We start from the raw sequence: 14,281 nt of genomic DNA, 5'->3' as shown, positions 1-14,281 counted from the left end.
GTAATTGCAAAGAAAGCACAACAGCGCCTCTACTTCCTCAGGAGTCTGCGGAGATTCGGCATGTCATCAAAACCCTTGACAAACTTCTACAGATGTGTGGTGGAAAGTGTACTGACAGGCTGCAATACAGCCTGATATGGGAATATCAATACCTTTAAATAGAAAATCCTACAAAAGGTAGTGGATTTGGCCCAGTACATCATGGGTAAAACCCTCCCAATCATTGAGCACATCTACATGAAACACTGCTGTAGAAAAGCAGCACCCATCATCAAAGATCCTCACCTTCCAGGTCATGGTGTTTTGTTGCTGCTACCATGAGGTAGAAGGTACATGAGTCTCAGGACTCGCACCACCAGGTTCAAGAATGGTTCCTACCCCTCAACCATCAGGCTCTTGAACAAAAGAGGATAACTACACCCATCTACTGAGATGTTCCTACAACCAGTTATCTCACTGCAAGAACTCCTTATCTTGTTATTTCATGCATTTGTAGTTTGTTGTTTTCTATGTTGTTGTTCTTTCGTTGAACCTGTTCTATAGATTTGTGAGTATGCCCACAGGAAAAAGAATCTCAGGGTTGTATGTGGTGACATGTATGTACTCTGACAACAAATTTTCCTTTGAACTTTGTATATCATGCACATATCCCTTCCCACCATTAGTCCTATCAACAGGAGGCCCTTAAGAAAACCACACCTATCAAAGATCCCCATCATCCAGGAAATGCCATCTTTTTGCAGCTCCTGTTGAGCAGGACGTACAGAAGCCTGAAATACCACACCACCAGGTTCAATAACAGCTACTTCCCTTCAACTATTTGGTTCTTGAACCAACTGGTAAAACCCTTATCACTACAGTTTAACAATACTATTAGAATCAGGTTTAATATATCTGGCATACATCATGAAATTTGTTGTTTTGTGGCAGCAGTACATTGTTATACATAATTTTTTTAAACTACAAATTACAATAACACACACACACACACACATATATAAATTAGTGCAAAAAGAGCAGAAAAAAGTGAGGTAGTGTGTATGGGTTTATTGTCCATTCAGGAATCTGATGGCAGAGGGGAAGAAGCTGTTCCTGAAACATTGAGTGTGTGTCTTCAGACTCCTGTACCTCCTCTTTGATGGTACAAATGAGGGCATGTCCTGGGTGATGAGGTTCCTTAATGACAGATGCTGCATTTTTGAGGCATCACCTTTTGAAAGTGTCCTCAGTGCTGGGGAGTATAGTGCCCATGATGGAGCTGACTAGTTTAAAACATTCTGCAGCTTCTTTCGATCTTGTGCAGTGGCCGCTCCATAGAGATGATCATGCAACCAGTTAGAATGCTCTCCATGGTACATCTGTGGAGATTTGTTTGAGTTTTTGGTGACATAACAAACTCCTCATGAAATATGGCCACTCTCATGCCTTCTTTGTAACTGTATCAATATGTTGAGCCCAGGATTGATCTTCAGAGATGTTGATCACTTATGCTACTACGACTACTTTGCACTATAATTGACTGTTTTGTTCAAGACAAGTCATGGAAATGACTAACAGAGAAGCACAAATCCTTGAGTGGCCCAGTCAAGAATTCTCACCTTAACCCAATCGAACATCTCCGGCAAGATCTCAAGACTGCTGTCCGCTGCTAACTAACCAGGCACAGCTTGAACAATTTTTTAAGGATGAATGAGCTGGGCTCTAAATAAATAATGCACATCAACTTTGCTGATCTTCTTATGACCAGCCCCATCTTCATGAAGTCCAATAAGTGATCTTATTTCTGTGAGTTATGTTCTCAATATCAGTATGATTAAATACAATAACAGAAAATTACACACTTGTGTTATCTAAAAATTTTATTTTTTTAGTATTAATTAGAAAAGAGTCCAAAACCCCAAATTCCCAGTAAAATCAGACTCTACTGTTAGGCACTTTAATAGATGTGTTCATCTCTTTGTTATAGTTTCTCCTTTAATACTGCAGTAATTTAGCCACAGAATTCACCAACACTCTTATCAGAACCACCAGTGAGGTGTGTGGAGTATTATCCATTGGATAGTTTGCCACAGTCACAGTGTGTTGAATGGTTGAACTTTTGCATCACTGCCTTGTGGTACTGTACAGGTCAGGGTAGCAGGACAGCCCCAGTTATCTGAATTGGCCCATCCCTTCCCTGGAGACTACATCTCATTGTAACACAGTGAGGATATGAGAACTCTGCTCTCCACTACCATCTCTCCATGTGTCCTATCTCACATTCCCAACGATTGTTTTGCTTATAGACAATGTATGATGTTGTACATTGTGTGGGACCATATGAAATGTGCAGTGTGCTGCATGGAGTGCGGCTTGATGCAATGTTTTTGTTGTGCAGTGATGCACAGTGGTAAGTTTGCAATGCAATGATGCATTTTTTTTCACAGTGTATCCATGGAGGTTGGGTGCAGTGCAGTAACAAAGCTATAAGATGCACACAGGAAGGGGTTATCTGCAGAGGATACAGTGTAGAATGAGAAGTGTATGAACATCAGGAGTTCTCTGGATGCAGTTACTGCACTCATCACTCTCTGGGGCTGCACACTGCTGGTGCAGTGCAAAAGATTGAAAATGCAGAGGTCGCTTTCTACAGAAACCTGACGCATTAACCACTGTTACTGTAAACACATCGCAGTTTTTAAACGACAGTGAAAATAAATCAAAACAATTTTCTTTTAAATGAAAATAAATAAGACTATGGGGCATTTGGGTCTGTGCCATCACAATGTAGCACCTGTGTACATCAGATGGGAATACTGCTTGAAGATTCTGATTAACCTGTTCTAATACTAAACATTCAACTCATTCCATCAGCAGAAGCCTTAGGAGTCAGTGAAGCATCAATGAATGCACCCAACATTAAGATAATTTAATGCATTGTTGTGGCTGCAATATGAAGATGAGGGGGATCTGGCAACAATGCAGAGAAGGTCCCACTGCAAAAACAATATTAGGATAACTTGGGCCAAGCATCTTATTGCAAGTTTGAATCCATCGACATTTGCCCAATTACAGCCACAGAAAAATTTAACTCCTACAGCTCTCTTTTGAGTGTGCACACCAATCATCAAGGCATTTTGTGACTAACATCAAAATAATTTCATCACACTGATCACAAGCATGGAGGAAGCTGGTACTTGGTCCCGACAGTCAGTGCTGGTGACTAGTCAGAACTCCAGAAAGTTAGTACAAACAATAAAATTTTTTCTTTTATAAAAGACAGCTACACAGCTTCTCTCCTGAATTCTAATGCAAATCGCCACTAAGATACATAATATACATAAAAAGGCATTAAGCAGAACATCCCAAAGCCCCGCTCACCCAATACAGTACGTAATGTCCTTAGAAGACAAGCAACTGGCAGAGCGAACTGCATGCTGGGAGAAGTCCAAATTCCACAGAAGCGGCAGCTAATCTGTCTTTCAATCTGCAATTCAAGTATTGAAACATAGAGGGAAGGAAGAGGGACCACTTTTTGTTTGGAAATATAAAAGCAGCATCGACCTTGCTTGTGTGGGTTAGCTGGTGGTAGGCACGTGTAATGCCCGAGTGGGGCCTGCCAGCTGCTCTGGCATTTTGTTGCAGACCGTAATACTTGATTCCGAATCTCTGGGGCAGAAGGGAGTCATTGAGGAGAGCTAGCGATTGCTTTTCATCGCGTCTTTGGCAGCCAAAATCAGCGGCGTCAAACTGGATAAGGGCTTGGCCAGCTTCAGGAATGGATGCTGCAGGACAAAGCAAGAAAGATGACCCTTTGATACCATTGAAAAAAATACCAACAGTTAGCATAGTACTAGCTAAATGTAGTGACCAGCTTCTAGGCTGACAGGAAGGACAACGACGTATGCTAAACTTAAGGGAGGGGGAGAAGTTACCAAGGCTCTAAGATGCAAAAGAGTGTAGATGTCAGAATCTAGAGCAGCAGTCGGCTGGAGAAACAGTTGAGCAGCATAGATACTGGGGGTTGAACAGGTGCAGGGGGTGGATTGTCAGTGATTCAGGTTGAAATTATATAAGGACTGAGTGGAGAAGGGAGATGACCAGCATTAAGAAGAAAAGGGGGTGGGGGGGAGTGGCCTCTGAATTAATTTTCTAATTTTGAGGAAAGCAAAATTCTACTAAATTAGTGGAAGTCGTAGAGATCCTTCATGAATAATGGTAACAATGAATGATGGCAGAATTTGCACACATGCATATAAAGAATTGTTTGGATGTGGAAACCTATCAATGGGAATTTACATATAAAAAGCAAGCATTTGGAGAGACTGATACTGGCCAGAAATTTCAAATTAAAATAGGATCAATACCTGCAGTAGTTCCTTCCCAGAGCCCCGTTTCTCTACATCCATCTCCAAGCAGCGGTTCAGAAAATCACGGAAGATTCCAGAGAGCTTCTCTGGATTCTGAAGCTCTGGAGTCCCATTAGTGGCGATGAGGTACAAGGCCTACAATGTATATAGATAAATGAAACGTTGCTAGATTAAAAAGGCAGGGTGGAACCCTGCTCATCTCCTCCTTGTTTCTAGCAAAGATCTCAACTAGGTCAGAGGAACTACATAAAGCTTCATTTAATTAATATCCCTCAAATGATTGTGAACCTGTCAATGTGTGAGAAAACAACCTGCTTTAATGAACAAGTCCCACCAGATACAATGAGAAAAGCTGGGGATCTTAGGAACAAAGCTTGAAAACACACACCACCAGGCTCAAGGACAGCTTCTCTCCCACCTTTCGGTTCTCGAACGGACCTCCTGTACGTTAAAGATGAACCCTTGCCCTCACAATCTACCCTTGTCATGGCCCACAAGGCACTTTCTTTGTAACAGTAACACTATACTGCATCTTTGATTTCCCTTGTACTACTTATGTTTTGAAATGATATGTATGGATGGCATGCATAACGAAATTTTCACCTTGGTACATGTGACAAAAATAAATCAATTCCAATTGATGACTGTCATTTAAATTATTTATTTTTCATTTGTAGGATTTGAATTTGCTGTCTAAACCAGCATTCACTGATTGTGACTGACCTTTGAATTGAGTGGATTGCTGAGCCACTTCTGAAGGCATTGGTGAGCTTTGAGTTAGACTAGGGACTAGGCAAGGATTGGATACTGGTGTGTTGTTTTGATCAGACTGTACCATTATCACTATTACTGGCTGAGTGGTGCCATAACAACCTCTTATTCAATGTCAACAAGACCAAGGAGTTGATTATTGACTTCAAGAGGAGGAAACCACAGGTCCATGAATCAGCTCTCATCAGAGGTGGAGAGGGTCAGCGACTTTAAATTACTATTTTCGAGGAGGTGTCCTGAGTCCAGCACTCAAGTGCAATTACGGATAGAGCATGGTATGCCTCTCCTTCCTTAGGAGTTTGCAAAGTTTCAGCATGACATCTAAAACTCTGAAAAATTCTATAGATGTGTGGTGGGGAGTATATTGACTGGCTGCATCACAAACTGGTATGGAAACACCAATGCCCTGGAACTGGAAATCCTACAAAAAGTAGTAGATATGGCCCAGTCCATCATGGGTATAGCCTTCCCTACCATTGAGCACATCTACAAGGAGGGCTGCTGCTGGAAAGCAGCATCAATTGTCCGGGGCCCCACCATCCAGGACATGCTCTCTTCTCACTGCTCCCATCAGGAAGGTGGTACAGGAGCCTTAGGACGCACACCACCAGGTCCAGGGACCGTTATTACCCCTCAACCACAAGGCTGTTGAACCAAACGGAATAACTTCACTTGCTCCATCACTGAAATGTTCCATGACTTACTTTCAAAGACTTCTCATCTCATGTTCTCGATATTTATAGCTTATTTATTATTTATTTTTGTATTTGCACAGTTTGTTACCTTCTGCACATTGGTTGAACAAAGTGCAGTCTCTCATTGATTCTATTATGGTTATTAATCCATTATAGATTTATTGAGTATGCTCACTAGAAAACAAATCTCAGGGTTGTATATGGTGACATATATGTACTTTGATAATAAGTTTACTTTGAACTTTGATATCAGCTTTGCATTCCAATTTAGCCTGATTATATGAATTTAAAGTTACTGATCTTTACACTGGGCCCAAATCATAGTTAGGTTTAATATCACTGGCAGATGTTGTGAAATGTAAACACAAAGTACACTGCAGATGCTGTGGTCAAATCAACACATACAAACAAGCTGGATGAACTCAGCGGCTCGGGCAGCATCCGTTGAAATGAGCAGTCAACGGATGCTACCCAACCTGCTGAGTTCATCCAGCTTGTTGTGTATGTTGTGAAATGTGTTGCTTTGCATCAGCAGTACATTGCAAAGCCTAACAAAATATAGTGCAAGAGAGCAAAAATAAAAAAATAGTGAGGTAGTGTTCATGGGTTCATTGTCCGTTTGGAAATCTGATGGCAGAGGGGAAGAAGCTGTTCCTAAAACATTGAGTTTGCATCTTCAGGCTCCTGTATTTCCTCCCTGATGGCAGCAATGAGAAAAGCTTGTTGATTCGTACTGAGAGCATGATGATGTTGAACGCTGAGCTGTAATGAATAAACAGCAGCCTGACAAAGGTATTGCTGTTGGCCAGGTGATCCAAGGCCGAGTGGAGAGCCAGTGAGATTGCATCCGCTGTGGATCTTTTGTGGCAATCGGCAAATTGCAGCAGGTCCAGGTCCTTCCTTAGGTAGGAGTTAATCCTAGTCATGACCAACCTCTCACAGCACCTCATCACAGTAGATGTGAGTCCAACCAGGCAACAGTCATTGAGGCAGCTCACCCTGCTCTTTCTGGGCCCTGAACACTCCTGCCAGTTGGCTGGCACAGATTATCAGAGCCCTGCCAGGTACACCATCCTAGCCTGAAGCCTTGCAAAGTTTCACGTCCTGAAAGGTGTCCTGACATCGGCCTCCAAAACAGATATCACGGGGTCATCAGATGCTGCAGGGATTCACACAGGTGTAGTTTTATTCTCCCTCTCAAAGCATGCGTAAAAGGCACTGAGCTCTTCTGGAAGTGAAATACCATAGCCATTCATGATGTTAGGTTTCGGCTTGTGGGAAGTAATGGCCTGTAAAGCCTGTCAGAACTCATGTGCATCTGATTCTGTCTCTAACTTTAATCGGAATTGTTTTTTCAGACTTAAAAGGTGATTGGACTTTCCAAAGTGAAGGCATGAGATGGCACAGCAAGCGTTCTTGGTGGTGTAACGATGGTCAAGTGTATTGGCTCCACAAGTAATATGTTGGTGGTAGTTGTTCAGAGTATTCCTCAAACTGGCTGGTTGAAATCCCCCACAATGATAAGGAAGGTATCAGGGTGTGCTGTTTCGTGCTCAGCTCCCCCAGTGCCTGCCTGACATTGGCCAAGGGAGGTATGTGCACCTAGATGTTGCAGGTTGGGTGTGCAGGATTGAGTCAGAATTGCCACATAGGTGGAACACTATGAGTTAATCATGAACTGTACTCTGTCCACTCTACCTTTAAAAGACTCAGCTGTCCTGTCTTTGCTGTGAATGGTGAAGCCCTTTGGCTGCTGCGCTGCGTCTGAAATGTCAAGCCATGACTCCGTGAAGCAAAGTATAGAGCAGTCCCTCATATCCCCTTGATACTGCAATCTTGCTCCAAGATCTTCAGTTTTATTTGCCGGCAGGAGAGCCGAGAGTCGGTGTTGGTGGGGGGGGGGGGGGTCCTAAGGGCTTTCCATTTCAATTGTACCTGCAGCCAAGTACACTCTCTGAATTTCCCTTTTTTTTTTAAAAAGGGGAACTGTATCAAGGGTTACAAATTAGTGGGGGGGGGGGTAGTATCAGAGGGGTCCTTTTCCGCCTAGAGAGTGGCAGGTACCTGGAATGCATTGACAGAGAGAATGGTGGCAGCATTGAAGTGTCTAAAATTACTGAGGCATAGAAGGCTATGGACTAAGTACGTAGATGTGATTAATACAGATGGGTGCCAACTGGTTAGCATAGATAGTGACCCCTGTTTCCATACTACAGGTCTACGAAAATAGAAGAGACAATAGAAAGAGAGGAAATACATAATCAGACAGGATTCTGTGATCTTTTGGCTGAGTCAAATGCAATGAAACCTTTTGTCTCCCTCCCACCTCCCATCTAACTTTCATTCTTCCAATTTTTAATCAAATCATTTGTCTCCACTATCTGCAGTGTGGTCCATTCCACACAATTATCATCGCATGCTCGATAAATAAATATTAAACCACATACTTTGAAGGGGCCAGAGAGCATCTTCATAATATAAAAATAAATGCATTAAAATCTCCACGTTCTATCTCCAGCAGTGTGAAGCACCCTAGGTCCCTTGACATCTTTCTAGAGTTAAGATGACTTAATAATGACAATATACTTCAAGTCTTCATATACAAGACCACCAGTGAAAGCATACTCACCCTCAGTGGATTCTCATTTAGATATGGGGGTTCTCCTTCCACCATTTCAATTGCCATGATTCCCAGCGACCAGATATCAACTTTGGGACCATAAGCTTTCCTCGTCACCACCTCTGGTGCCATCCAGTAAGGCGTCCCTACCATGGTGCTGCGTTTGCTCTGCTCTGGTGTAATCTGGGCACAGAAGCCAAAGTCGGCTTTATGGGTGCAAATAAAACAAAACAATGTTAAAATATCTTACTGGGATAACAAGTGAACACAAACAAGGGAGATTTTGTTAAAAGTCATTTGCAGATTTCAGAATATTATTCTTTCAGTGAGAAATATGATCGAACTGCTGTTGTAGTTTGTGGAAAGAACACCCCTTGTAACATGTAGAGAAAATGTAACATCTTCTTGTACTAGCCAACATACGGAATGGTGATCTGTGTTGAAGGGACTGTGCAACTTCAACAATATGTGCAATTTGCCATAATCCTAGTATCCACAGTTACTAGTATCAATCTTTGTTCAGCCAAGAGACCTTAACATTGGAGGATCAGTCAAACTGAGAATGTTAAAACAAAAAGGTAACAAAATATCAAGACTACATTTAAGTTTTATGTATAACATGTTTTGATGAAGGGGATTCAACCTGAAATATTAAGTTTCTCTTTTTACACAAGACCAAAAGACATAGGAGCAGAAATAGGCCATTCAGCCCATTGAGTCTGCTGATCCATTTCCCTGTCAACTCCATTCTCCTGCCTTCTCCCCATAACCTTTCATGCCCTGACTAATCAAGAACCCATCAACCCCCACCTTAAATACACCCAATGACGTGGCCTCCACAGCTGCCTGTGGCAACGAATTCCACAGATTCATCACTCTCTGGCTAAAGTTGTTCCTCATCTCCATTTTAAATGGATGTCCGATTATTCGGAGGTTATGCCCACTAGCTCTTGACTATCCACACTATAGGAAACATCCTCTCCACATCCACTCTATCCAGGCTTTGCAACATTTGATAGGTTTCAATGAGATCACCCTGCATTCTTCTAAATTCCAGTGAATACAAGCACATAGCCCTCAAATGATAAACCTTTCATATGGGAATCATTTTCGGGATCCTGCTTTGAACCCTCACTAATGTCAGCACATCCTTTCTTACAAACTACTCACAATACTCCACTCTCTGCCTCCTGCCAATCAGCCAATACTCTAACTATCCTAATATCTTTCCTGAAACACCATGGGCTCTTATCTTGCTAAGCTGTGTCATTTGTGACACCTTGTCAAAGGCCTTCTGACAATCTAAGTACACAACATCCACCGACTGTCTTTTGTCTATCCTGCTTGTTACTTCCTCAAAGAATTCCAACAGATTTGTCAGGTAAGATTTTTCCATAAGGAAACCATGCTGACTGGCCTATTTCATCATGTGTCTCCAAGTACCCCGAAACCTCATCCTTAACAATCGACTCCAATATCTTTCCAATCACTGAGGTCAGGGTAACTAGCCTATAATTTCTTTCCTTTTGCCACACTCGTTGTTGAAGAGTGAGGTGATATTTGCAAGTTTCCAATCCTCTGGTACCATGCCAGAATATAGTGATTCTTTAAAGATCATTACTAATGCCTTCAAAATCTCTTCAACTAAGTTTTGTTGGTACCCTGGGGTGTAGTCCATCTGGTTCATCTACCTTCAGACCGTTCACCTTCTCTCTAGTAATAGCAACTGCATTCTCATATACTCTTGAACTTCAGGGATACTGCTAGTGTATCTGACAGTGAATACTGATGCAAAATACTTATTGAGTTCATCTGCCATTTCCTTGTCCCCCACTACTATCCCTGCAGACTCATTTTCTAATGGTCCAATATCCACTCTTGCCTCCTTTACTCTTTGTATATCCAAAAAAACTTCTGGTACCCTCTTTGATATTGGCTAGCTTACCTTCATATTTCAACTTTTCTCTCCATATGGCTTTTTTAGATGCCTTCTGTTGGTTTTTAAAAGCCTTCTCATCCTCCAACTTCTCACTAATTTTTGGTCTATTATATGCTCTTTTTTTGCCTTTATGTTGGCTGTGACATCTTTTTGTCACACACAGTTGGATCATCCTGCCTTTAGAATACCACTTTTTTGGCACTTACCTATTCAGCACCTTTTGAATTGCTCTTAGAAACTCCAGCCATTGCTGCTCTGCTGTCAACCCTGGTAGTATTCCCTTTCAATCAACTTAGGCCAGCAGTAGTTTCTGCCTACTGCCCAATGGAGTGACACACATTTTGTGTGGCTGCGATTAATTCTTCCTTTTCCTCAGTTTAAACTTCGAATTTTTAACTTTCATTTGTTGGATCTTAGAGGGGAATAGTTGTTGTTATGTCACTATCTTTAAGAAGTGGAAAGCAGCTTCCTGAATCTAGCAATGGAGAGGGGAAAACTTCAAAAGAAAAATCAGAGGATACGCCTGTTTGGGCTGAGTGTTTAGAACATTCACTGATGGTTCTCGACAGGAAAATAGACAACAACATGGTTAAAACTTGATGCTACCTCTTCTGAGATGAAGTCGTTACCAGAGTTTTCAATTTGTGCAGGAAAATATTATTTCCTTAAATTTTGAACTTAAAGAGACGAAGCGTCAGATAGCAGATATTTCAGCCCACTTGGAAAAGTCACAACATAGGATTATTGATTTGGAAGCAAGATCTCGTCGGAATAATATTTGAATTGTTGGACTGAAGGAAGGATCTGAGAGTGGGATTTATTGGACTATTTTGCTAACTTGTTTCAATCTCTGTTTCTGGATATTTTACCTCAACCTCCTGATATCGAAAGAGCACATAGAATTTTCACTTTGAAATCTCAAGATCAGAATGATATATAAAAGCCCTATTGCTACTGTTATTACCAATACTTGCAGATCTCCTTTTCTTCAGCTTTTGCAGGGTACGAGACAAGGATGTCTGTTAAGTCCCTTTGTTAATTAGTTTGGTGCTGGAACCCTTGGCTTTTGCACTTTGTGAAGCTAAAGATATCCATGGAATTTTCATAAATGGGACCATTCATAAGATCTCCCTTTATGCTGACGTTCTCTCAGTTTATATTTCAAATCCTGAAGAATCTATTCCTAGTTTATTGAAACTATTGAACGAATTTGCGAAGTTTTTGGGATATAAACTAAACCTTCCTAAAAGTAAATTATTTTCCCTAAATGATTCTGCTTCTATATATGATGACATTCCTTTTAGAGTTACGGACTCTTTTAAATATTTCGGTATTATTATTACTAAAAATCATAAAGACCTTTATAAAGCTAATTTGGTTCCTTTAGTGGATTTTATGAAGCAATTATTTTGTAGATGGAATCCACTTACACTTTCGTTAGCCAGCTGAATTCATGCAGTTAAAATGATGATTTTACCAAAATTTTTATATGTATTTCAAAATATCCCTTTTTTTTTTAAACAAAGAAGTTTTTTTTGATCAGGTTGACTCTATTATTTCATCTTTTGTTTGGAATAATAAAAGACCAAGAATTGGTAAATATCATTTACAAAAATTTAAAAAGGATGGAGATCTTGCTCTGCCTAATTTAAGGATGTATTATTGGGTTGTTAATATACTTTATATGTGTTTTTGGTTATATTGGACATGATGTTATGTCTTAGTTTGGAGAAAATCACAAGTCGAACTTTTGACCCTTGATTTGATTTTGAGAAAAGGTGGCGTTCATTTGCCCGCTACTATCATCTGACTTGAGTTAATTAATATGGTTTCCTTCCGATTTTTGTTTAAATGGATTTGAGTTGGCGGATTGATGTTTTTCTTCTATGGAAGCTTGTGTGATGTATAGCTCCAGGGTTGTGCTCCCAATGGATTTTTTTCCTGTTTTTTTTAAGTTAGTAGGGTCTTTTTTTCTCTGAGTTAGTACAGGTTCTTTTTTTTCCTATTCTTAACACTTTATTTTTTCTTCTTATTATTGATATATTGCTTAGCTCTGTTAATCAGTTATTTGCTAATTTAATTCTTCATTGTACATACTGACATATTGACTTGATTACCTTAATGTTTTTTTTGTTGATCTTTAATAATAATCAATAAAAAAGATTTAAAAAATGAAAATGAAACTTAGGCCAGTTCCTCTCTCATGTACTGTACATTTGCTGCCTAACCTGAGCATTACCAGTATTGCATTTTCTCCCCCAGATTTTCAGCATCTGTAGTTTTGATTCTTTCGAATTCCTTTTCAATTCCCAGATCTAAGCCTAATGAAATGCAGCCTTTCACTAATGGTAAGGAGAAGTACTTCAGTATGATGGGAATCAAACTGTTACTTACTGAGTTTCACAGATCCATCCATTCCCAGCAGCACGTTATCACTCTTGATGTCTCGATGAATGACCTGGTTCGCATGAAGGAACTCCAATGCTTGTAGGCACTAAACAGAAAGAAAGGGAAGATCGGGCACTAAGTTCTAGTGCTGGAAATCTCAAAACAAAGATTGTGAATGAGATGCCCTGATGTACAGATTCATTCTTTCATTATAGTGCTTCAGTTTTGTGGAGAGACTGGCCAGCTGGGCTTGTTTTTCCTGGACCACAGGGCAATCTGGTTGAAATGTACAGAATTCTCAGGAGCAAATACAGGGTAAATAACATGAAAGCTTTCACTCTAAAAGAGGTGAAAAGTATTAACGAGCATAGGTTTAGAGTAAGCAGCAAAATCTTTGAAGGAATGGGAAACAATTTTTTTTAAACCCAGAAGGTGACTGGAATTTGGAACATACTGCCTGAATGGCGGAAGTGGGGACTGTCACTACATTTCAGTAGTAAATAAATGGGCACTTGAAATTGCCAAGGCTGAAATGGCTTCAGACCTAGAGTTGGTCAACTGGATGAGTGTAGATGTGTAGTTGATTGAAATGGGTACATTTGGTCAAAGGGCCTGTTTTCCTTTTGCTGCTTTCACCTTTAAAAGCAACCCATCTCCTTTCTCTTCATTATAAATGCAGGTGGACCTGAGGAAGACCAGGGAAAGGCAGGTGGACCTGAGGAAGACCAGGGAAAGGCAGGTGGACCTGAGGAAGACCAGGGAAAGGCAGGTGGACCCGAGGAAGACCAGGGAAAGGCAGGTGGACCCGAGGAAGACCAGGGAAAGGCAGGTGGACCCGAGGAAGACCAGGGAAAGGCAGATGGACCTGAGGAAGACCAGGGAAAGGCAGATGGACCTGAGGAAGACCAGGGAAAGGCAGATGGACCTGAGGAAGACCAGGGAAAGGCAGATGGACCTGAGGAAGACCAGGGAAAGGCAGGTGGACCTGAGGAAGACCAGGGAAAGGCAGGTGGACCTGAGGAAGACCAGGGAAAGGCAGGTGGACCTGAAGAAGACCAGGGAAAGGCAGGTGGACCTGAAGAAGACTAGGTAAATGTAGGTGGAGATAAGAGAAATCAGAAGCACATTTTTCAAAAATGGTTGACAGTACTCGATTTTTTTTATTATTTAGAAGCAGAGATCAGCAAAATGTAAAGCAATGTACAAGGCAGAATAATCCTTGCCATATTTACACCATCCTATAAACAGAATATAATTCGTCAGGCAAGTGTCAATAATATGTATAGAAAGAAATCATAAAATATCAGAAATTGTAGCTCATTTAGTATTTTCAATTGAAACAAGGAATCAAGAGGAATCCATGGTATAGCACTGAAGTTCCGGTGATAGAGCTGTGGAATCTGCTTCAGAAATCAGCTGACCCGCAGGCATTTTTGTAAACTAGCAGAAGTCAGGTGAAAATGAATGAAAATGAAGCAGCTTATGCCAGCCGTCACTCTTATGGGTAACTGAATCATAA

General features: G+C 41.0%; 1 protein-coding gene across 1 annotated transcript in view; it reads right to left on the bottom strand.

The window, feature by feature from the left end:
- Positions 1-1,841: 1,841 nt before the first annotated feature.
- LOC140725316 (serine/threonine-protein kinase PAK 2-like) overlaps positions 1,842-14,281 on the bottom strand; it is a 90,986-nt gene continuing 78,546 nt past the window's right edge. The window contains exons 12-15 of the mRNA XM_073040631.1: positions 12,769-12,868; positions 8,445-8,641; positions 4,347-4,484; positions 1,842-3,764 (exon numbers count right to left, since the gene is read on the bottom strand). Of these exons, the coding sequence (XP_072896732.1) occupies positions 3,678-3,764; positions 4,347-4,484; positions 8,445-8,641; positions 12,769-12,868 (522 nt within the window). The 3' untranslated portion in view covers positions 1,842-3,677. The remainder of the gene's footprint in view (positions 3,765-4,346; positions 4,485-8,444; positions 8,642-12,768; positions 12,869-14,281) is intronic.

The sequence above is a fragment of the Hemitrygon akajei genome, chromosome 3 (genome assembly GCF_048418815.1).
Source record: "Hemitrygon akajei chromosome 3, sHemAka1.3, whole genome shotgun sequence".
NCBI lineage: Eukaryota > Metazoa > Chordata > Chondrichthyes > Myliobatiformes > Dasyatidae > Hemitrygon > Hemitrygon akajei.
This window is presented reverse-complemented; position numbering and strand designations above follow the sequence as displayed.